Source organism: Tauraco erythrolophus, chromosome 3, assembly GCF_009769465.1.
Source record: "Tauraco erythrolophus isolate bTauEry1 chromosome 3, bTauEry1.pri, whole genome shotgun sequence".
NCBI classification, from domain to species: Eukaryota; Metazoa; Chordata; class Aves; order Musophagiformes; family Musophagidae; genus Tauraco; species Tauraco erythrolophus.
Window position 1 is genome coordinate 78824664 of NC_141467.1, and position 25067 is coordinate 78849730.

A 25067-nucleotide genomic window follows, 5' to 3' on the forward strand; every position below is an offset into this window, starting at 1 on the left:
GCAAAAAGTGTCCTGAAATGTAGTTAGTTAGACAAGCCTGTAGTCTATATGTCTGAGAAACGAGGTTTATTTTCTCAAGTAAAAGCAATAAGTGAATTTCAGAATCTTTTGATACAGTATCTACCTGTGGTCTCAGAATTTTGGACCTCAGTGGCTATTGCTCCATGTTTCATTAAACTGTTAATTCAAGGGAACAAACACCTGCCTTGTTATAAAACTGCAGTTACACAGATACGTAACTTTTCACTGTCAAAATGAAAATCTAACCAAACTCTTGTTAACAGCGTGTACGTGTATATAGAATTGCCTAATCTTATAAAATTTGGCTGAAGAGTTGCCAGATTCACAAGCAATAAATAATTATAACCAAATGAAAACTATAAAACAAAGTAGACTTACATAGGAATATGCATAAAACCAATCCTACTAATTATCATACCTAAGGAACAAAAGACTGGAAAGCAAAGTTACTTTTAACTAGCTGTGTTACAATTATAGTAAGTATGATTAACCTAGTAGTAACTGTAACTTTATGTATAAACACCAGGAATCACATTTATGCAGAAACCTCTTCAGAAATACACAGAACAGAACTTGGCAAAAAGAACAAGATGTAACTGCACATCAGTTGTGTGCTATACCTATGAGGAAGAGAATGCAAGTGGTAGGGAAAGATACTTAAGTTTTATTAGGTGGGGGAAGTTGGATTGGTTACGTTCTGGAAAACGAAAGAAACATTCTCTTTTATCCTTTCAAGGAAAGGATCAGCTAGAGTCTGATGTTGCCCCGAGAAATGTTTCCATTGCATCAGCTGTGACATGGAAAGTGGTTTCTTCGAATTAGGCTTCCCATGGTTTTGTCCAAGCTGGCAATTTCTAGACACAGAAGGCTTTTCTGGGGAAGGATCTGAAAAAAAATGATGCAGTAGACTCATCAGAGAAAACTAAGAAAATTTCAGTCTGAATCAATAAACCAGTTGGTGATAACAAATGAGAGAAAATAGAACAGCACATATATAATCCTTCTATGCCAATGAAAACCAAACGTAAGTATTCACAGTAAGAGGGGAAAGGCTGTTTCTTGCTCATTGAATTTATCGAAATCACCATATGCTAGCATAAAGACAAATCCTTTTACAAATGGATGGGAAAGGAAATATCTTATCTGACAATTTCCTCTCTTCTGTCTTCCTAATTCTGTAACATTTGGGCTGCCTTCATTCTTTAAGTAAATCTTGAATCTAGAAGTGTGTTGCAGCAAAATTCATGCTAGCTTCTATTTCCTCCCAGAGGAGTCATTCCAACCAGCTAGGAATAGTTTGAATAGCTGTTTCATTGACTGAGCACACTAGAGCTGGATCTCTAGTGCACTCTGTACATCCAGATTATGGCAAGTTTTTCAATATACACAATATTGTATACTGCATATCACAGTAAGGAAAAGACTGTTCTCTGTGAAGCACAAAGAGAGGAATTAACTTTGGACAAAGGATTCTAAAGCCTCCAACAGTACCAGGTCATTGCAGGGTATGTCACACATTGCTGGCTTCATGATTCATCTGATGCATGTGACAAATGAAGAAATTAGTTTGCTGACTTTAACCAATAACTGCTGTTATTGGTTTAAAACCTGTTGTCAAATATTTTCATAGCGGTGTTAGGTGCTCCTTAGGCAAGACCAATGATATGAGCTGCACGAGGACTCAGAGTGTTCCTGAGTGTTTTAAACTTTTGTAGAGCCCATAAAGACTCATCTATGCGAGACTTCCCCTTTCACTGACACATGACGCATAATTTGCGTTAGACTCGAAAGAGACTTTACTGGCCAGAAGTAAATTTTGAAGAGATGCACTTCTCAATCCTCACAGATTCTATGTTCCTAACTCCATAAAATTAAACTACAATCAGGTAAAACGATGTGGTTACAGCTTTGTAGCTGGTCTGAAAGCCAGAAGAATAGCAAGCAACCCATATGCATGATCCATGCACAGTTAATCGCTTCAAGACTCCTGTGGCTTCCTAAAGCTGACCCCAGTATGAATGGACAACAGGAGCTTGGTCAAGAATATACAGTCTCATTGGTATATCTAATGAAGATCATTATGAAAAACTCATATATGGTGAAGCCTGTATTATATTGTTTGGCTTCTCTTTAGTTTATCTTTTGAATCATACAGGCTGGTATATCTGTCCTCGGATAAACAGCTTTTGAACTTCTCCTTACTGTCCTAGAATATTTAGAAACAAAACACCATATAACGTCATTTGGTTGTAACAAATCACTAGTTGAGCTGGCCATAGCTAATTCAAGGAATTAAGAGGCATGATACACAAATTGGTTGTTACTGCAAGGAATAAGTATTTCCTCCTCTTCATCTTGTGAAGGGCTCCAATGGATTAGAAAAATCAGCCAATATCTAGAAGATGCCATAATGAACCTTGTAACTTCAATTCTATTTTACGTAGCATCCATTTTCTCCAGTGACAGACCATATATTCAGAATGGATGTACTTCCTCAGCCACAACCAGAGATAATGAAAAATAAACTCACTTTGATGGTCTTTCTTTCCCATACAGTCGCACTCGAGCAAGTCATGGGTAACACAGCTGGAATCTTCATGAAACGTAAAGAGATTTCTAAGCTCCTCAACAGAAAAATGGGTGTGTTCAGATGTTTTGGAAAGGTCTACAACTGCCCCAGAAAGGTCTTGTTTGCTGATCTGTCTTTGATAAATCTTTTCTTCTATTGAACCTGTATTGAAAAAAAAAAAAATAGATACACTGGGATAATTTTTGACCAGTGCTTGTCAAGAAGAAAAGTCAAATCTGTTTCTTGATAACAATATTCATAGGAAACACTAAGCCACTATTTTCAGTTATTCAAGCAAAAGCAAAGCAAAACAAAGGCAAATGAATCAATGTGATGTCTATTTTAACCAAACTCAGAAGAAATAATACATATTTCTTAAAAACAAATTATTTCTAAAAACACTCCCTCCCTTTCTTTTACGAACAAAATTTCAATAGCTGTCTCAATCTACGGTGTATCTGAGCACCATCTCTGACCTGTGGTTAGCAGTCTGTAGATATATACAGTGTGTTTCTGACCATCTCTCCACACTCTAGCCATTGCCTGAAGAAAGCAAAAAGATGAAGAGCATTAACAGTCTACTATACAACGGTATTGCAGCTAAAACTTGTAGCCTCCACTGATCAAACTACCAGTTCTGCTAGCTCATTCGAAAAGGTGTTGTTCAAAGAAAGCATTCCTTAGTACTTGTCTTTTTTTATATAAAAATCTTTTGGTATTAACTGTAAATAATTTTGAAACATAATTTACTTTCTGCAATTTATGCTCTCCTTTCTTCTTGTGTACTATAGTAGGAAAGTAGGGGTTTCACCTCTCTCCCACCAGAAATCCCCTCTTCATATCTATCTTCCAAACATTAGCAACTGTTTTTAATATTTCAGGAATACTCATCATTCTCCCCCATCTCCAAAATTGTTTTTTGCCACAATACATCTTTAAAAATGACTTTTCCATTTCTTTTAAAATTGTAAAATTAGTGTTTCACACTCCCTTTAATGCTTAAAACAAACAAAATGTAACTAAGTACTGTTATATGATTTTTTTCCATAAAGGTAAGGGTTACACCTACATACCAGGTACAAGTACCCGCAACATAGTGTGCAGTCTTTGGCAACCTGTAGCAATTTTGACTGATTTAGCAAACTGTGTTTCAAAGCAACAAGACAAGTGACCACATGAGGGTACTAATTCACACTTGGAACAGGAGCAGGGCCAAGAATCAGAGCTTATTTCAGGTATTAAGCACATAGCATTACTCTACAATAAAATGTTTCTTACTGTGCTTACAAAAAGATCCTTTTAAATCATTATTGTTAAGGACAATCCAATCATTATTGGGAGTACTGGTGGACGAGAAGCTCAATATGAGCCGGCAATGTGCTCTTGCGGCCCAGAAGGCCAACCGCATCCTGGGCTGCATCAAGAGGAGCGTGGCCAGCAGGTCAAGGGAGGTGATTCTCCCCCTCTACTCTGCCCTCGTGAGACCTCACTTGGAGTATTGCGTCCAGTTCTGGAGTCCCCAACATAAGAAGGACATGGACCAGTTGGAGAGGGTCCAGAGGAGGGCCACGAAGATGATAAGAGGGCTGGAGCACCTTTCCTATGAGGACAGGCTGAAAGAGTTGGGGCTGTTCAGCCTGGAGAAGAGGAGGCTCCGGGGTGACCTTATAGCGGTCTTCCAGTACCTCAAGGGGGCCTACAAGAAAGATGGGGAGAGGCTGTTCAGGAGGGCCAGTTGTGATAGGACAAGGGGTAATGGTTTTAAAATAGAGGGAGGTAGATTCAGGTTGGATATTAGGAAAAAATTTTTTACCATGAGAGTTGTGGAACACTGGAACAGGTTGCCCAGAGAGGTGGTGGATGCTCCATCCCTGGAGACGTTCAAGGCCCGGTTGGATGAGGCCCTGAGCAACCTGATCTAGTTGGAGATATCCCTGTTCCTTGCAGGGGGGTTGGACTAGATGACCTTTGAAGGTCCCTTCCAGCCCTAACGATTCTATGATTCTATGATTCTATGACTGTTTTAACAGAACACTCTTATGCCAACTAAATAATCTCTTGAGTCCAACAGTGCCATTACAGGAAGAGCACATCAGTGGCTTTGTTTTCTTTCATTTGGCATCGTTGCCATGTGATTTTCTCATTCTCTTAATTCTGATCAGAACCTCTCCCTTTTTCTCAGGTATGGCAAATTGACAGTAACATTTGCTATGCAGTCTAATCATGTTTTTCTTTTCTTTTTAGAAACACGGCAACTTTCCAGCTAAAAAGAGGTCAGGAGACAAAGGGGATACATAACTCACTCCTCCAAAACAACTAGAATTTAGTCTTTTCATTTTTTACTGCAAGGGGGCTTCTAATGATCTCAATATATAATGTGACAGAGAAATATTTATTCTTTTCTTCTCAGAAAGAGTTTTCTTCCAGTATTGTACTTGTCCAGATGCAATGTGATAATTGGGTAGCAATAAGACATGGAAGCCAGACATTTCAAAATCAATCAAGAAACCATTTTATGCCCATCCCGACCCCCATGTACGCAGTTGTTACCAAACCTGAATATCCGTAGCTGGATTCCAGTCGATGTCATACAGGATCAAATGAGATGCTCCAACCAGATTCAGTCCTACTCCACCAGCCTTTGAACTCAGCAGAAAGACAGAAGCTGGACTGAATTTACTATTAAAAGCATCAACGATCTGTTGTCTCTGGGAGACAGGAGTATGTCCATCAAGTCTAGTATAAGAGTATCCATAACGTTTGCATGTCTCTTGCAATATGTTTAATGTCTGAGTGTAATTGGATACCAGGACGACTCTGTCAAACAGTAGAATAAAGTTATTTTATCATCTTAGACCTTGGTGAAGTCCAATAACAAATTACTGAAGACCTCTAAGAAAATCAAATCACAAGTCAAGCAAAAATTACACACTAACCTGAGGCTACTCATATTTCCTGAGAAATACATCATTTCCTATTAATATGAAGCACATACCAGATTTGGATGCATTGCACCTAATGTCAAGCATTCACATGTTAAATAATGAATGTTTTCCTTCGCAACAGAATTTGGCTTAATGCACAGATTGCAGGGATCCAGAACTAAACACAGAGACAGATTTTTTTAAAAAAATAAATATCTTATTTATACAAAACAGCTGTTGTTAAGGCAGCATTTGCAGAGGTTGTCGTAGTAGAAAATAAAATATATATATATGACTCTACTTACTGAAAAAGCTACTGGAACTTCTGTAGACAACCTCGGAAAATTCTGCTAAACAAAATCATGAAAGTCAAATAGGAAAGCAATTACTCTTTCCTACATTTTATGATTGAAAAGAACTGGGATGAAGGATGGTGAAAGATATCACAAAGAACATAGTCTGGATTTTTGTTGCTGTTATTTTTTTTAAAGCAAAATCAGTCTCTTGATCCCTTACACTAATGACCCATACTATGTCTGGGTTTTCTCTGAAATTTTGACTAAATAAGTTTCAGAGTTCTGCCAATCTAGAATTACTGTCCTCCTGGATATTGAGGATGATTCTACTGAGAAGACAAAGAAAGTTCTTCTGAATTTAAGCCTATTATAAAATAATATTCTTCATTTTTAATATTATAATATTCTTCTGAATTTAAGCTTATTATAAAATAATAAGCACAGTTAGGGCATTTTCTGCTAGATCTTGTTTGGAGCTCCACAATATCAATAACTGTACAAAATTCCATCAAAGGTGCCTCATTTTTAAAAATAATTTTTTATTAGAAACAAGTACTGCAGAACTAGACAAATAATTTCAGGGAAAAAATGGTAAATTAACATTTTTTAATTGTTTTAAAGTATTTTTATTATTATAGTTGACTCTACAATCAAACTATATGCAAGACTTGTTTGTAAAGACTTTGCAAGATTGATTTTTTTGTCAATCAATCCCAAATTCATACCTTTGTTTTTACTCAAAACCAGAATATAAGCTTTATAAGAGGACTGGAATTGAGTCTGTATATAGCAAAAACTATTTAGTACTAATGTAAGCAGAGAAATAGAAGAAAAAGAAACATGATCAGCACTGAATTAAAGCAACAAAACTTCTAAAGATGTAAAATAATGCCTCAATACTAACTGTAACTCAGTAGCTCCTATAGCACTGATACAGGGAAAGGTGCTTTTTCTTGATACCCCTGTTTCTTTTGACCTACAAGAAATAAAGCCAGTACATATTTAGCTGTCACTGGTTTGAGTGGATGTTAGGCACATAAATTCCAATGACAGGCTCGGCTTTCTGATTTGTAAAGAGAGAGCATCAGGAACAAACAAATTCCATTACATCAGTGCCAAGAGAGCTGCTGTTACTTCCTGCTACTGAATTACAGCGTATCCTATTTAAGCATCAATTTAAATAAAAGTTAAAAGCTAAGTACGTTTGGAATAGCTGGGGTTTAAGGCATCAGTACATAAAAAAGTCATCATGGGATACAAGGTCATGTGAGATTTCCATGAATCAGCAATTCCACAGTAACTAACCATGTGCATCCCATTATCCCATGATAAGCAGAGGTTTTCCTACATGTCAGTGGCATTTACCAAGGGGGAAAAAAAGCAGTTGCTGTGCAGGTTCACCTGTTGAGTCTGGTTGCTCTGAGCAAAAAAGGCAGTAAGCACTAAGCAGTTAAACGTGATTAAAGAAAAAATAATTTATAATCTAGTAATTAAAAATATTTTAGTGCAATTTAAAATATTTAATAAATTAATATATCTCCTCAAGGAGGTACAAAGCATTGGAAAGTCTTTGCAAGTAAAGATAATATGTCATGGTACAGGGGCTGTAGCAAACTTAGCTGCTGGAACTCAGTATGAAAAATACAAGGATTTTTATCTGGAAAAAATATGAAGAGCAACTTTGGAAATTATGTCAGCTGCAAATGCTAGTTTAGTAATTTGACAAGGAAGAGCCTGGAGTACAGTGCATAAATATGCTTGCTACCTCTGCAAACAGTTGCAACACCTTTATTTTGAATATTAGGTCCTCATGCATTTGAAAAGCAGAATCATTATCTCCCTTTTATCTTTCTTTCACACTTGCCTTTCAGAAGAGTTGAGCTCATGGATTGCTGCCAACAACTTCACCAGCACCTGCAATTTCCCTGAATCTGTTTCAGAAAAAGTATCCCAAGTATAATCTTGTGGAAAGACATCTGTTAGACCTTCATAGAGACTGGACTCATCATGTTCACTGGACATAGGATCACAGCTTTTTTCCTATTGAAAAGAAAAGGATTCAAGTTCACTATCCCCTCTAATATGTATGTTTTGGGTTTTTTTAAAGTTTGCTATATTTTTCTTACGAAGACAAAAGGAGGCATCAAAAGCTGCCACAAAGTAGTGCATGATGTGAGAACGACAATGTCCCAATACTGGATTGAAAGCACAGTTTTAAAATACTGGCAGCGTTTATTTTTGTTTATAACCTCTAATCTAAGATGTTGTTTGCTGCTGAGTAGAAAGTTGAAATATTAAAACTGAAAAATGTGTTTTACTTCTACTTCTCTACTTAAATAACCACACAGATGTACACCCACAGCGAAGCTGATCTAAAACTTGGGGAAAAAAATCAATACCCTGTTTATTCTTTCTAAATTCCATAACACCTTATTATGGAACTTCCCAGTCATTGACTCTTTTAGGAAGATGCTGTCATTAAGATTCAGTTATGCAAGTGGAAATGAAGAAAAGCCAACAAGTGAAAACAATAAAATAGAAGAAATCATGTCATATTTTGCTGTAATTTGAAGTCAATGTTTCACAGGGAGGAAAAAGCCAAACTACTCAAACATCAAAACTAGAACTATAATAAATTACTTCCATTCCTATGGTTTCTAAAGGGTTACACTGTCATGTACGAAAAGTTTCTAATGCTTATACTATGAAGTAAAGGCACTGAACTTTACTTGGCAGCGTTGAAAGTTAGAGGGAGGTCTGTGCTGTGGACATTCTCACAAGCCATGAAGAACATCTTTTGAGAACGACTTTTAAGAAAGATTTACACTTCCACTCACCTTACCTGGCCTTTGACTAGTGGCCACAGAAGTTAGTATTACCAAGTTCTAACTATCACTTTATTTACCTATAAAAATGAGAACATTTCTATAGAAATAACAAGGTGCACAGTGTGATAGGATCCCAGGAGAAGTGGAAATGGAGACATCTAGTACCACTGACATCTTGAGCCTGCAGCTCCCAGTGTCACTGAGATTGATAGAGTGAAATTATCGTGTGGTCAGGGAGGTTTCAGTGGAACCAGCAGACGGAGTACACTGAATAATCTCTAGCTAACAGTGTTCTTTGTAAAATTCATATTTATATGTATTCTTACAAATATTCAGAGACAAGATTAAGAGTGGAACTACATGAAGAACAAGAAAATACCGTAAGGCAATAGGAAACTGGTGAGAGATCTTCACAGAGTACATTCAGATTTCCTAACATTTATGTTTTTGAAAGCAGATCCGAAGCAAGTAGTATGTGAGATGAGAGTATGGAAATGACCTTAAATAACATACACATTGACCATGGCACAGTTTTAGTGCCTGCTGAAATGACTACTTGCAGGCACCCACCCCCATGCAAACAGATACCTTTATAGCTCTAAACAGAAGACATGGATGATTGCAAAGTTTTTTCAAAGCTCCTATACATATTAGGTGAGGGCTGTTTTCTAGCCTGCCTTGTAGGCAGGACCTAATAGCTCGAGAACTAAGAAGTTTTCGATACAATTCAAGTTGCAGTGCTGTTGGTTGGCAGAAGATTATGCTCTCCTTTTTGGGTGGCAGAAATTTGTTTATAACCTCCTGTGTTCTCCTAAGAATAAAAAGCCCAGTGAGGCGTGTGAGTTCTGCTGCTCTTTTTTCTCCCAATTCCTTTTCCTCCTAAAAGAACAAAGCACAAAATTCATTATAATCTTGCATTTCATCACGATAATTTTCTGTATGATTTTAATAAGGTAATTAGAGAATATTTTAAATGTATGATACCACTTTCTGACACGAGACTGTAATGATCAATTCTTCTCCAGTCAGCACCACTGCCTTAGCTTAGTTCTAGGACTGGTTTCTAAAGTATTATACGAAGGAAGATGATGTCCCAGAAGACAGCCAAGGCTCAAATTAACGTTCTAGAATGTTTTGATGGATGGCATAAAATCATGCAGATTTTGCAGTACTGTGGAGGAACTAAGAATGAACAAAGTATCATCTATGGTAATTTGCATGGCATCTTTGGGAACGCAAGGTGTTAGAAGAACAATTTTTGCCTCATAATTAATAGACAGTTGAAATGTTGTGATCTCAACATGCATATATTCCTTCATCTGCCTTTGGAGAACAAGTGATTTTATTTCAAATAGGAAGGTGAAAAGCTTTTGCTACTATTAGTCCTGAACTGTATTTTATTCCATAGAAAGCAAATTTCACAGTGCTGTCTATGAATTTTCTTCTATAACTGCATTTTTTTTTAATAATATACCTCTGTTGCTGAAGGTTCTCTAGATCTGACAATCGGTTCCTCATATATCTTTCTATATGTGGATAAAGAACCAAGTATTCCTGGATTCACAAACTCTATTAATGCATAAAATTCTTGCAAGTCATTTTGGATTGGAGTACCTGGAAAGAGAAAAAAAAAAAAAAAAATTCTGCATTTGGTAGATTTTTCTTGAAAATAATAGAAGCACAATCATTGAATGCAGGGTTTAATGTTGAGAATGCATCCTGAAAACAGATGTTTTGTTTCAATGTAAATTACTCAGAGTACTGAATTAATCTAGAACTTTATCATGATTAATAAACTACTATCCCCCTAACTAAACAGACTGCACGCCTGGTAGTTTTGACAAAGAAATTTAAAAAGTCAAGTTTCCAAGTCAACTTCATTAAGTAAGTACAAAGGAAAACAATGAGTGTATGTAAACAGAGTCCTGATTACCTCATAGAAGTTCCCAGGCTCCTTGCCTGTCCCTGAAGTTAGACAAATTTTGCATTTATTAAGAAAAAAAAAAAAAAAAAAAAAAAAAAAAAAAAGAAATAATCTGTTTTTACAAGACCCTAGATTTGTGCATCTAATACCCATTGCCAAAATTTATAGGTGCTCCTGCCATACTGACAGTGGCTTTTTCCTTTACCCCAATCTAACACCATTAGCATAGTTAAATATCAAAAGTAGCTATAGACACTAACCAGTAAGGATAATTCTTCTCTCACAAGACAGACTAGTGAGGGCTGAAGTTGTCTTAATAGAGCTATTTTTCAGACGATGTCCTTCATCACAGATGAGGAGGTTAAATTCTATAGCCTGAATTTGATCCAAAGATCGCAATAGCATCTCGTAACTGATTATCAAAACTGAATAAAGTGGAGAACCGATGAATTCTTCTACTTTGTGATCCTGCAAATATAAAGGAAAATATATCATATGACTATTTCTTTTGAGATCATTCATTACATTCCTTAAACATCCAGTGTCTACAGAAATTTTTCTAGCATGACACAAGACATAGTTACTATCTCCTCCATGAGGCTGGATTATTGATTGTTCCCTAATTTGCAAAGGAAATACGGGATCTGACACAGCAATTTAGAGTTTTACCACCTCATTAAAAGAAAAATTATTATTCTTTTAGGCCTTCAAATCCTTTGAGATACATTACCGTGAAGGTGAAAAGCACAGGCTCCCCATAATAGCTTCCCAGTCCTGGCATTTAGATAAGCTTCAAACGCATAATTAAAGCCAAGATAACGAAGAGGCATGAGTAGCTGCCTGTACATTCACTTTGGGATATCAAGCTGCAAGGTGCAGTAACGTGGTCCAGTAGGAAGTTACAACATTCCATCAACCTAAAATTCCTCTTTTAGTTTTGAATTGAATATGGTATTAACTTTTTACAAGCCCTTAACACTGATGGGCTGGCCAACAGGTAACAGCAGCCTGGCATTCAGAAAACAGAGCCCAAAACTAGCCCCAAAACCTTGCCTGTCTATTGGTAAATAAATACAATTAATTTCTAAACCCGTGGTCAGAAAATGGCCGTAAGCTCCTCCTCCCTTTTATACTCTTCAAATCCTTTTCCTTCAATAGACATCAAGACTTTTGTTGAATTTCTAAATAAAATAACTAGAACTAAGTCTGCTTATTACCAAATGTGACAATAAGAACAACCAACAAGCTGCCCATACAATAGCACTCAAGTCTGAACAGAATAGGAGTTGTGCAGTGCTAGACCTTAGACACAAAACCAGCTTTAAAAAGAGACACACTAAACTAAAAAGTTACTGTAATGCAATGGGGAGCTTCTTCCAAAAAAGTTTTCTAGAAATAGTTACATTTCTGTACAGACTTGTGAATGTACTAGGATTGCTTACTTGTCTTGCAATTATGCATAAAAATGGAAAAATCTTCTGTGGACACATCCCTTTCCTTTCCGCTTAGCTCCAGACACTAATTCCCTGCACGCCCCTTCCTATTTCCTGATGCTGTTCACTAACTAAGCAGGCGATGGGGCCAGCTGACAAGCTGGAGAACCTCTTTAATTGTGAAAGCAAATCAAGCTAAGGCTTCAGAAGGTATTTTTATTTCCAAACAAGATCAGTTACCAAACACAGACAACTAAGTCTGGAGCCAGATGGTGTAGTACACTGTAAAAGCAGCACCACTTAATTAACACAATGTTTAGAGCCTCCTAGCAGGTGAATCAGATGAAACTATGGGCCGAATCTGGCACATTAATCCCACAAAGTACCTTGCAGTAGATCAGTCCCCACATGCTGCTCACAAAGAGGCACAGCACACGTCGAAGGAAGCAAATTGTAGTGAGGAACAGGTAACAAGGGCATGCACGGATTACCCGGGTGTTTGGATGAGATCCGAGCATTCCTGTTGTTTCCAGGACTGTAGTTAACTGCCAGTTTTCTGGCCAGTATTTTTACTGCCAGATTCAAAATAGGAGCAGACAATTCCCCAACACAGGAAGAGAGACACAGAGGAGCTCCATAGGCAACACCCAGTGTTGCCCCTGCCCAGTACTCAGGCTCCACGTTGCAGCCCTGCAGACAGACACAATGCCTCTCTGACCTTCTCTTGGGATAGTCAAGCATCAGAAGACGCCTAGGGTTCAGAAATAATTTTGTTTTCCTGCACTTTCTGAGTATGAGACGAAACTATGGGGAAAGTGGTGGCAGCACTGGGGAACTGCCTCCAACATCCCTTCCCTGGTAAAATCATCAGCTGTTCTGGACCCCTTAAAAAACGCAGGAGAGCCCTGACATATCATAAGCCTCCTGCAGCCAAATATAACATGTTCACTGCTGTTATAACAACAGCAGTGGATGATGGACTAAAAATTAAAATAAATTTACAAGCTAATTTCATGTAATTAATTTATCCTCTTAACTGGCTGCAAGATATGTACTTATTATAGCCTCCATTTGCACAATTACCCAAAGTGACTTGGCAGGTTTAAGCGAGTTGCCCAGAGCTACATATGGAGAAATTGTCAATCAGTATTAGAGCTCCATAATGTCTCAGACTTACTCTTTGAACAGACCCTTCTTTGCACTAGTCCAAATCCAATATAGCTGGTGAAGTGTAAATTAAAAAATGCTGAATCATGAAGCAATGTAAACCTTGAATTAATTAATTCTCCAGATATTTTGACTTAAAAACCAAACCAAAACAACCCCAGTAGGAGTGATCCTCTGCAAACAGATAAAGGAGCTGTTCTCTCAAACACGTCCCAAATGCTGGTAACATGGATTAACAAGACCTAAATACAACCTTTGTGAGGACGCCTTCATTTTAAAGCAATATCCTCTACATGACATTTGCATTTTAACAGAAGTAAACTAATCACATTTTAAAAGCAGATAACGTCCTGCTTTTTTTGAAGAGTCTGTTACTGAAGGGTTAGGATCAGTCTGCAGTGTTTCAGCATGAAAGTGAGAAAAACATGCCTTACACATTTTTAAAAGTCTGCCAGTTCTTTGAATGTATTCCTTATAGGCAAGAATAAAAAAAAAAAACCTTTGAGACAAGCTCTTCCTTTTAAGTTATACTAGAGAAATAACAGTATGGTAATTGCTGGTTTTCCAGTGAAGATAGACAGCAAATTATTTTGAAATACCTCATTATACCCCAGGCAAGTCATATTGTGTCTTCCTTTTGCATGACAACGTATTCCTTGCTATTTGGGAACACAATCTTAAAAGCTGCTGAGTATCCTCAATCCAAATGGCTTCAACAAGATTAGTAAGAATATTAGTTATTTAAATTAAGAGAAAATGAAGGCAACTGTCATTTTGGGTCATAGCAACTGTCAGCAAATTCAGGTTTTCTCCTCCCAACATTATTCATAAAAACTGCAAGAAAACATTCAATTCTTTCTAATCACCTTTTCAGGTTAAAATGTTGCCATATTGTATTTTGCCTTGAATCCACTTCTCACCGAAACTTCCATATTTCTCATCCTAATCTATATCACATTACAGTTCCTGACAAGTCAGTTGGTTTCGTTTCCACATCTTGAAGCAAGTAACTAAGTAAAGCGAAAGATGCAAAGAGAACCTATTACATGTGGATTGTCCTCAATGGAAGACAAGTAGATTCAGTATTTTCAAGGGTTTGACAATAATGAGTAGAATTCAAAGAAATAATTATTGTTACAAAATTTTTTACACTCTACAAAAGAGTTTAAAAGCAGTTTGAAAACTTCCATTTATTCTGAAATATTTACTCTTCCATACAGACAATAAGGATAATGCAAGAAACTAAAAGCAAATCTGATTGATGTAAGAATGGCGTCATCTATAGAAAGAAGTACTATTTTACGGAACTATTAGATTAAAAAACAGCTTTGGAAAATAAATATCTTTATCTTTGTTGCAAGAGCCAATGCAGATATTATAAGTTCTCCACTTCCTCCCACTGGCACAATTCAAATATATAGGAGCAAGGAAAAAGTAAGGGTATGGCAGATTGTACATAGAGAAACCGTAGTTTGCTAAACAACTTCTCTTTCCTTTCTGCTATGAATGCCCACTCCATACGGACATGAGGATCAGAAATCTTAGGAAAAGAAATACTGCATAGTCAATCCTAAAAAGCAGAGCTTGAATTTGAAAGCTTCAGAAGCATTAACGAAAGCACAAGCAAGTCTCCTGTTCACAGCTTCATGAACGCCAGTCCTGAGGGGACTCAACTCTCTGACTGAGATATTGAGTCATGCTTAATAGAAAAATATAGATGGCAAGAAAGCCTTACTGGATAACCAGAGCAAGATGTGGCTCTCCTCCAGACAAAGCTCCCAGTCAGCGATTCTACAGCCTCACTCCTTGAACTCCCCTGTCCTTTACTTTGCCAGGTGATTTGCTGTCTGATGTGGTCAATAAAGACCACTGAAGCACAGAGTCTGCACTTAAAACTTTCAGTCTTTGCAGTAAAGGACAGAGAGAGTTTTGTGTTTCAAAACCAAAGGCAAAACTCTAAATGTATGCCAAGGAGATTAAAAGATGAAATATTTTGTCAGCACATGGGATTCATCCAGGCCCTACAGGAACTTGGGAGGGTCATTACCAGTGGGAACAGCTCCACTATAGGAGGGACAGGGATCAGCGTCATCAGCTTCCTTAGTAAGATAAGTACTTGTCTGCTTTCTTCTAGAGACGAGAGATATCCACATCACCTAACACTGACCCTCTAGGCTTGGTAACTCATGAGACTTTAAATCATCCCTACACAAACCTAATTCTTGATAGTGACAGTAAAGGGCGCAACTTTCTGAAGTAACCTGAAACAGACAGACAACATAAAGAGGAGAAAGTTTTCAGTAGAGAATAAAAGCAACTACCACGGAAACGGAGTACAAGCCAGTCAAGGTAGATGCTCCATTACACAAAGCAGGGAAGATGTGCACTTTGCCTGACAACAGAAAGCTCTTCCTCAAACTGAAGAGGCACACAGAGGAGCATGGCACCTTTTACATCTTCAAAGGTGAAGCCTGAGGAAAGATAAGACAGATGTACGCTACACGGGCAGGTGAGCTTGAGTTACAACCTGGTTACTGACAGCTAAATGCCCATATAGACAATTACCTGAAGGAGAAATGAAATATTACAAATAAATATTAATAGAGAATTACTATTTTTGGTCTCTGGTTAAAAAAAAAAAAAAAAAAAAGGAAAAAAAAAATCACAAGTCCTATATTCCAAGCCAAATATGACCTGATCCCCTTTTGGAAATAAATCTTACCTGATCAACTGTAAAGACTTTGATCCTTTCACTTCCCAACCATTTCTGAAATTCTTTTTTCCAGTTTTTTACCAGACTCCCAGGGGTAACAATTAGTGCTCGCCTTAGTACAGGTTTGCATCCATAGACCCCTTGACGCAGAAGAGTCCAGACAAGCGCAATGCATTGCAATGTTTTTCCTAAGCCCATTTCATCAGCAAGAATAGCTCCAAATCTGCCACTAACTCTGTAAGATATAATTAGGTGGTGGTAACATTTTAAAAGATATATCTATAATTATTTACAACTGGTGTAGGGAATTGCTTCTTGCAGTTGTTTTCTGAAGTATAAATAATCTATTTATACTTATTATGTTCTACTGTAGGTTTTCATTCAGTTATACCAGAAGACCTGAGAGTGAAATTCCTCATTTTCTAGATTAATGCATTAGTCCTCCAAACCCAAGTAATTTAAATCTTCTTTTAGAATTAAAAATATTATCTAATATTTTCAAAACTTGTATATACCTTAAGGAATCTATGACTCGAGAAAGCACTTTTGTAAATAGTACTGTATTTTATTCAACAGGTTGGTATAACAGCTTCTTTATTCTAAATACCCGAATTATAAATTATATGAATAATTATGAATTATAAATCCCAGAAAGCAGTGTGCTTTAGCATGGGCTAGATTGCATCCATGCTTACAAGACTTGGTATTTGCAGTAGAACTGACAGGCCTTTTGGTGCACTAGGTTCTCATCACATCTGGCAAAGTCACAGCACGCATGATGCTACAGGTCAGAAAAACTTGAGCAACCTTTACTGGGGGAAAATTACTAATACTAATTAATCAAACAATTGCTCAAATCTTCCCATTCAAATTGTCTAATTTCAAACACGGGCATGAAAGTATTACAGGTACTGAAAGACAAAAGGATAATTATCGTCTTACCTCATTCCCATGACACATTCATATAGAAATATAATTCCTTCTTTCTGATGCGGTCGGAGATTATTTGCAATGTAAGGATCCACAACGACATCCACCATAGGTAAACCTGCCTTATTGAACGTCCACTGATGACTTGCATTTGGTCTTGGCATAACTAGAGAATCTTGAAGTTCAAAACGTATACAACATTATTTCTAGTCTGTTAGCAAAAGTTATTATTTCTCTAACTCAGCCACAGAATAAAGTCAATGATCTAACAACTGCTAGAAATACTGTTTAATATATTGACCATTCTCAGACAGAAAATTGATTTACCAACAGAGCATCCAGATAGCCTTCCAAATGAAAAATCCTTTTACAGAGGTTTCCCTAATAGTTTGCACTTTTGTCAAAGGTAAAGGTGACAATCTAAGAAATCTGAGCATTTTTTTTTGATGAGGTGAAACTGCCTATATAATAAATACTGTAAGATGACTTTGAATGCATAGAGTTAAATCAGAAGTAGTTCTAAAAAGCTTCTTAGAGGAAAGTTTAAGAAAAAGAACATAAAGAATGACCTCCATAAAGTCTAAACACTGCACTTCAAGGGGATATTCTCGTAGCTGCCCAGAAAGACTTCTCTGCCTGAGAAACAGAGATAAAAGACAACAATTTGTTAAAAAAAAAAAAAAGGGAAGGACTGAGAGTGAGCTGACAAAGGCTGCCACAGTGAAGGAATAAAAGAAGTCGACAGACTTGAAGACACACAGAAGCAAAGAGAGCACGAAGTACAGGAATATATCCTTTGGCTACATCCAAATAACAGGTTTTCTTGTCATAATTTGTTTACAAATTTTAATGTCATAATTTTTCTAGACAATGTCCATACGGCTTTGCTTATATTGATGCTACATCCTCACTGAAAAGTTGTATTGTCAGAGGACAGAATGAGAAAGCAATTTATAGCTGCTGGTATTGTTATGTCACTAGAGTAGATCTATACTGATAATTTATTCATGGGAATAGGTTGGTTGACGGCTTGTATCACTCAGGGAGATTTTGTTTCCTACTGACACAGGGCTGAGTTCTGATAGATTACATCAAATTGCATGCCTGTATATATAAGAGCCAGTGGTGACAAAAAGATAACTTTTCTGACAAAATTTTGCAGCCTCAGAGATGGGAGAGAAACCAGGCTTAGATGAGCAATGGACTAAAAGCTTAGAAATCATACATGGCTTTTCATCTTTATCACTGTGCTCTCTTCTGCTAAGCACAAGGATAAACGGCTTTCCATTTTGAAGAACCTGCATTTGAATCAACTATTGGCACGGACCCCAACGTGAAAACCTCTGAATGCTCCAGTCCCAAGGTCCTGGTCCAGGAAAGTATCTCCATTACTTCTGAAAGAGCCTATGTAAAAAGGAGTTAAATAAACTACGTGATTCTCCTGTGTAAGTAACACTAATGACTGAGAGTCCAACCTACTGACATGTTCAGGGCTTGCCATATGAGGCAGTTCAGGGAAATCTCAAAGGAGGTACTCAAATTCACCAGATGAAAAGTCACAGGAGACAAAGGACTAGAATAAACTATAGCTTTTTGACAGACTAGTGCAAAAATAACAAAGAAGTTAATTTGAGTGTTGAATGTATCAAGTCTTTTCCAGATTGTAGATCAGAACGCTAATGTAGTATTATCTTGCAACCATAGGAAGGAACATTCTTAGATACAACATAATCAAGTTGAATTCAGACCAGAAGAGGGTCAATGATATCACTAATTACCACTTGTTTGGGATTTCATTGTTTGTTTACATAGCAGTCAGGTAGCAGCTTTGAAAAGTCCCAGAGTATCAGGATATGAAGTAAGATGTAGGATGGAGGTATAACTATAGTAAGAACATAGAACAAACTTGTATTTTTTTAAAATGTGTGTTACTCCACTTAGTAACATTTTTTTAAACTCATTTTTATCTTTCATCTGAAAGACAAAGCCATCAGCAGAATATAGCTCCTAAATGGTTTGTTATTGACAGATAAAACAGTACTTGTCATTTAGATAAGCACCGACACTTCCTGCAGCTATCAAATGTTCACAGGATCCCTCTTATACAACTGCTTAACCAGCCTATTTCTCTGCAATTTGTGAACTCTCATGGCCCTTCAGCACATGGTACTTCTAGTGTTATAAAGCAGAAGTTTTATTCCAAAATGTATCTGGTTGAGCTTGGCCAGTGTAGTTACACTCGCTGGCTGTGAAGGATCTGGCGCTGTCAGAAGCAATTCTTTGAATCTGGCTTAACCTCTCTTGATTACTGATCCTCCACTGTAATTACTGTGCTGCCATATTATGTCAGTGCTTCACTGACCCCAGTGGGAAGCTGGAACTCATCTAGAACTTTTAGCATGTGTCAGAGTGTTTCTCTGATCAATGTACTTGTTTTTCTTGGCAAAACTCTCAGAAACCACTCTAGCTTATTTCTACAGCCATCTGTAACAACTATGAGAAACTTTATGCAGTGCAGAGCATTTCACGTGTTAGAAACACACACCATAAAATCCTAACATGATATTGATAGAAACACTAGTGCTGTATGTCAGAAATACTTTTTTTTGAGAGCCAGAGGATGCTTAAAGAAACTTAAAAATCTGAACCTTACTTGAAGCGTTTGGATCGTGGCGAGGTTTGTAGCTTTGAGACTCTTTAAGCACATTCTCTTTAGTATTAGATTGACAGACGCTTTTGAATGGTTTACAGAATGGTTTCATATTAGTCTGAGATAAAGCAGTTGGGACCGTGTCATGAGTCCCTATTCCAGCCTGAAAACACCTGCCACTGCTGAAGTCATCTGCTGAAATCACACCCATCACTTCAATTTCTTTTCCTCCCACCATCAGTGTTTGGCCTTCATCAAGACTGTCCAGTTCTTTAGATTTATATCCAGTACCTAAAATAATATAGAAATGTAACAATTAGGACAACACAACACATACTACTTCCTCAACATCTGTACCCATCTGCAGGAAGCAAAACCAAAACTGTCAATAGTATTTGATTCTTAAGCATTTGAATTACTACACATATGGACTTATAAAGCCTTTCCCTCCTTAACAGAGCTCGATATTTCAGTGCTAATAGAATTAGATACTAGAATATATAAGTAGATATTCTATCATCATCATTCACAATCAGTTCTACTGAATGTCAACTATCCATTCAAGGAAATTTACAAAAAACAGCCCCATATCATAAAATATAGCAGCTTGCCATAGTTTTAAAGTTGCCCAAAACTAATGACCATCTGAGGTCCTTCTTCCTTCTTTTTATGCCCTGACATGAACACCACCAGCCCCTCTTGCTCTTGATCTACACATAACATTCTACTTTTAAAATCATTCTAAATTAGCTTTTTACAATTAAGGACTCATACGCATCTGAAATCTTTACTTCTACGTATGCTCTGAAAGATACATGCCTGATTTTTGCCAGGATAGTTTGCTCATTCAAAAACCTATCAGGGACCCAATGCATTTTTCTGTGCCACCTTAGGGACTCTATTGGGTGGGCATTCTCAGAGCAGCCTCTGCAGCTGCAGCTGCCACTTTCTTCTAAGATAAAGACGTAGCAAAGAGTGGTGGTTCCTTCTTTTAAGTAGCATTCTAGTGGTTGGAAGTCTGACATAAGAAACGGGGGAGGTCAAAGCCACAACTCTACCTCGAAATTAGAAGCAGAACATTCTTTACCCTAGATGTTGAATTTGTGCCACTTTGAATAAATAGGCTTGGATTTTTAGTTGGGCCAGAAAATATAAAGCATGACTGTGTAGACCAGCAGTTAAAGCACTCTCCCGTGAAAGAGGCAAACTCCCCAAGGTTTTACACGTATTTTATCCAACAAACACTACGCATAAAGACTGCTGAGAGCTGTTTGCAAAGCTCAGGTCTCCCACTTCTAGGAATGTGCCTTTCCCAAAGAGCTGGACGGTGAAGATCTGGATTGAAATTCCCTTAAGAGAATAAATTCACTGAGCCGTTTCACAGTCTAAGGAAGTGCTGAAAAATAGCCTGGCCAAAAGCGAAAGGGAGATATTTTTCTCTCCCTCCTCGAAACGCATGCAAAAAGCACACAGTGATCCTTGTTTGGTTCTTGAAAGAGGAACACTTGCTTTCAGGCAAGAGCTGAAGATGCCAGAACACAAGAGAACGCACGGGCCTTCCTAAATGAAGTGCCTGGAGAGGGCATTTATGACCTCTCCTTTGCTCTGCATTTTTGCTTTCTGTTACTGCCTCCACACAGCTCCAAACTGAGCATACTGAAAACAGGTGTATCGCTGTGCAGGATCTTTTGGACTCTGGTCTCAAGAGTCTAATTCTAAGACAGGGTTGGGTTTAAGGGCAGATGGGAACTTAGGAAAGGCAAAAAGTAAACCTACAAAGCCCAAACGTTTTTGCAGCTGCCAGAAATTACTGTTTCTACAACATACAGCAAATTACAAGAGAGCACTTCCTAAATTCTTTGTAATACATTACTAAGGAATTAGGACGTTTGCAGGGTAGAAAAGTGAGATGTTTTGCTGCCTTGAAAACAAGCTACAGCCTGTACTGTTTTTATGTTCCCATGCCCCTTCTTAGATCCAGCCCTGGTATGCCTAAGTTAAAAAAAAAAAAAAAAAAAAAAAATCTACTTTTGCCCTTTCCTTCCCATTTAAAAATAATAATCCTGGATACTCATTCACATTCACTGTAAATTTCCTAGCATTAAATCAACATTGGAGATAAGCACCACTACCAGATCTTTCCTTCTCACTCAATGGGCTTGTAAAACAATTGCAGAAATTTAAAACTTACACTGCTTAAATTGGTCAATTTATGATTTTCTTAGAATCAACAAGCATTGACATTAACTCTGAATGGACAAGTTAGCACCAGTGACATTAATGGTGTCAGGGAGCACAATGATACCAAACACAGCAAAAAGACTTTTACCAGCAAAAATCAGAATATTTGTTTTTCTGTTGTGTTCTCTGCTAATTCAAGAAGACAGGACTTGAAAAGAAATGCAAGAACAAGAGGGTGGTGGCTGATGCATTCCAGGCATTACTCTCTTTCTCTCTGCCTTTTTCAAAAACAAGCTAGTCTGTACATACATTGCTTTGCTATAAATAAATTCAAATTAACTTCTAAGTAACAGACTGATTTGCAAATCAAAACTGCCTGGTCCTAACAAGGCTCACAATGTCATGATTGTAACAAAAGAGCAGAGAAGCCATCTCAGCCCTAGAATTAATCAAATTATGTTTTGTAGCAACATTGTCCAATCCTACTCCCTTACAAAGTATCTTGGGCTCAGTCAGCTAACTTAATTCTTGCTTTGCTTTCAGTAAAAAATTACTGCTTCAAGCTGACTGCAGCCTATAGTTTGCAAGTCTTATTTTTAACTCTGTTATCAACCCAAACTGTGTCTTACAGCAACAGCTGCTGCTAAAACTACAAGACTAAAAATTGCTCCGTAGTTGACTTTGGCTTGGCTGGAAAATGTTGCCATTTGCTTGTCTTTCTGACAAAGGTAGTATTTTTAGCTGCTTGACTGGCTGAAAAGCACAGATCTGGCCTCTGAGGTTCCCAGTTGCCATACTACTGACTGGAATACCTACAAGAAACTTACCTGTATATCTTCCCCTAATTCTAACAATCCCAATGCATTATGTGAGCAACCGGAATCAACTACTTATCCCTCATTTGGCATCTCTGCTGAAGGAGTACAGCCGTTCATTTCCAGATCCTCTCCTTGCGCTAGCATTTGGTGTTTCTGTGAATAACGTTATTCAGCCTGCCCCAGCCTCCCCCATGCATCTGCCTTATATGTAAGAAATATAAAGCTTTTTTTCTGTCTCCTTCTCTCCCTCGAACCCTACTTTTTTTTCCTCCTGTGGTCGCATTGGTATGGAGAACTAAGTTATCTAAAGAGCTGTGTCTCTATTATTCAAAAAACAATAATTTTAAGCCAGTTGTTCACTTAACACAACTATGCGAATCGACAGTACCTCTTCCAATGTCTTTGCCTTCCATATCTTTCAATATTACTGACTTTCCTTTTGTAATAAGAACAGCATCGCCTTCCCACTTCTTGTGCTTTTTCTTTGATGCCTTACACCACACAACACTGAAATATTTCGCAAGGCAGCCAGGTTCTTCCTGAGCTGCTTCTTCCTGTGCTGTCCCTGATGTTGGTAAATACAGTGCATCTAAAAGGGAAATAAAATAACAAAGAATATCTCAGGTTGTCTTGACAAGCGTACAGTCATTTGCACTTCAAACAAATCAAGGACAATCTATGCATTCATCTTATGTAAACAAAGTGGTGTATTTCCTGTCCTGGGCTGCTTACAGTAGGTTTGGACTGAGACATAAGGACTCATCCTGAAATAGGAACCATCAAACTGTTTTTGGAAAGTATGCACTTTCAGGAAAAGCACCTTACTTGGTACATTAGTAAGAGAGCTCCTGATTTAACATACAAGATGATGAAAATTGAGAAAGAATAAAATGAAAGACTGGAAAAAAACAATGAGAAATGAGCACAGGAGAAAATGGAAACAGGGTCCTGGTGAGAGGGTGCTGGACGATGTTCTGGAAGCAAGACCGGAACACAAAATTCAGGAAAGGGAGCAAAGGATGCCAATAACCAGATCTGGAGCTGAAGTCATTAGCTGAAGTGGCAGAATAACCCTAATTGCGAAAATGTAAAAGATTATTTCAACTCCTTTCCTTATACCTTTTAAAAATTAGTAATTGTGCAAATCCTGAAACAGACTGTCTCTTCAGTTTGCAACAACCAAAATGTTGTTACTAGGCTTAGATTGATTTAGGTAACAGCAGTTACCTAATTACAAGTGTCATGGATGTAAATATTAACAGGAAATATTTAGGTTAATAAGGTTAAGATATCATAATAGAACAGGCAGAAGTTGATTACAATATTGATTAAGGATAAACATATGCTTTCAAGAGTTAGCAATCTGACATTAAGTAGTGGTAGATAAATCCCCAGCATTACCTAAAGGAATATCTGCAGCATTCCTTTTCAGCACATGCACAGCTTCAAAGGGAGAATCAGACTAATTTTCATTAAAATACCCTTGCATGCTGGTTAAAGGCTTAAATCAGTTTGCTCCTTTGATTCTATCTGGGATTCAACACTATACAAATCTGTTACAAAAAAAGTGCTTATGCCACAGACTAACCTTTCCAAAATTTCCAAGTGTGCTGGTATTTAAAGGAGAAATAGCAAGAGTAAATTTTTGCTCAAAATAAGGTCCAATAAAGAGCAACTTTATCACTTGTACATCAAGTCTACATATTCTTAAAACTGCAAAACACTCATAAGTTACATGCCTAAAACAAGTGCAATTTCTCAGATTAGCATTTACTAAAAAGGTATTATCTAAATGAAAAATGGTATATTTATTGAATAGAATTTTCTTCCCAAAGCTCTCTAAAAGTTTTATCATCTGTATAGAACTCTATGCTAACACAGTGCCTAACGTAGGTAGGATTTTCCGTAGGTGGTGGGTGGATGTTTCTTCAGGGCATTAGCCAACACCTGTAGTGTTTCACGCAACAGATGCCCCCATCTCCAAGGAGTAGCAGCTACTGAACACTGGCGCACCGCAGAAGGATGAGAAAACAGAACAGAGCATCTCTTTTAGAAGTGTAGGGGAGTCTTTGTAGATGAAACGCGGGAAATGAGCCAGAGAGCAAGAACAAATCCTTGCAGTTTTGCAGAAGGTGTAAGAGCTCTATTGGATCTTCAGTAATCACAAGTGATAAGATTTGGAGGAGTGAGGGGTGGCGGGGGGGGAGGAAGAGAGAAAACCTGTATATTGCTAAAAATACAAAAGACTAATTTGATTCTATATTGAATTTCTAACTGTAAGCTGATTCAACAAGATAAATACAAGATTGTTTTCTCTTTGCTTTTCAAACTGATTCTCTTAGTTTAGTCAGCAACTTCTTTCCTCGTATTAAGATTTCAAGTAACTGTTACTGCAAGAACTGTCCTTGCAGAACTTTCTTCTTCTCTCTTGAAGGATGGCCATCCATAAACAAATGACCACCTCCTCGTCTCCTCCACTGACCTCCCACATGAGTTTGGTGACCCCTGAGATCTGTTTTATGGTCACTGCTCTTTTACTCAGGTTATCCTGCATGGCGTTATCTGAATGGCCAGTAGATTAACTTTCAGGTCAATAACAACTCTTCCAACTCT

At 37.5% G+C, this 25067-nt stretch overlaps 1 protein-coding gene across 1 annotated transcript in view; it reads right to left on the minus strand.

The window, feature by feature from the left end:
- Positions 1-458: 458 nt before the first annotated feature.
- Positions 459-25067, minus strand: part of RAD54B (RAD54 homolog B) — a 64449-nt gene continuing 39840 nt past the window's right edge. The window contains exons 3-14 of the mRNA XM_009987405.2: positions 22843-23043; positions 19459-19746; positions 16818-16980; positions 15885-16110; positions 10823-11030; positions 10113-10252; positions 9227-9517; positions 7675-7850; positions 5146-5407; positions 3067-3133; positions 2552-2752; positions 459-906 (exon numbers count right to left, since the gene is read on the minus strand). Of these exons, the coding sequence (XP_009985707.2) occupies positions 689-906; positions 2552-2752; positions 3067-3133; positions 5146-5407; positions 7675-7850; positions 9227-9517; positions 10113-10252; positions 10823-11030; positions 15885-16110; positions 16818-16980; positions 19459-19746; positions 22843-23043 (2441 nt within the window). The 3' untranslated portion in view covers positions 459-688. The remainder of the gene's footprint in view (positions 907-2551; positions 2753-3066; positions 3134-5145; positions 5408-7674; positions 7851-9226; positions 9518-10112; positions 10253-10822; positions 11031-15884; positions 16111-16817; positions 16981-19458; positions 19747-22842; positions 23044-25067) is intronic.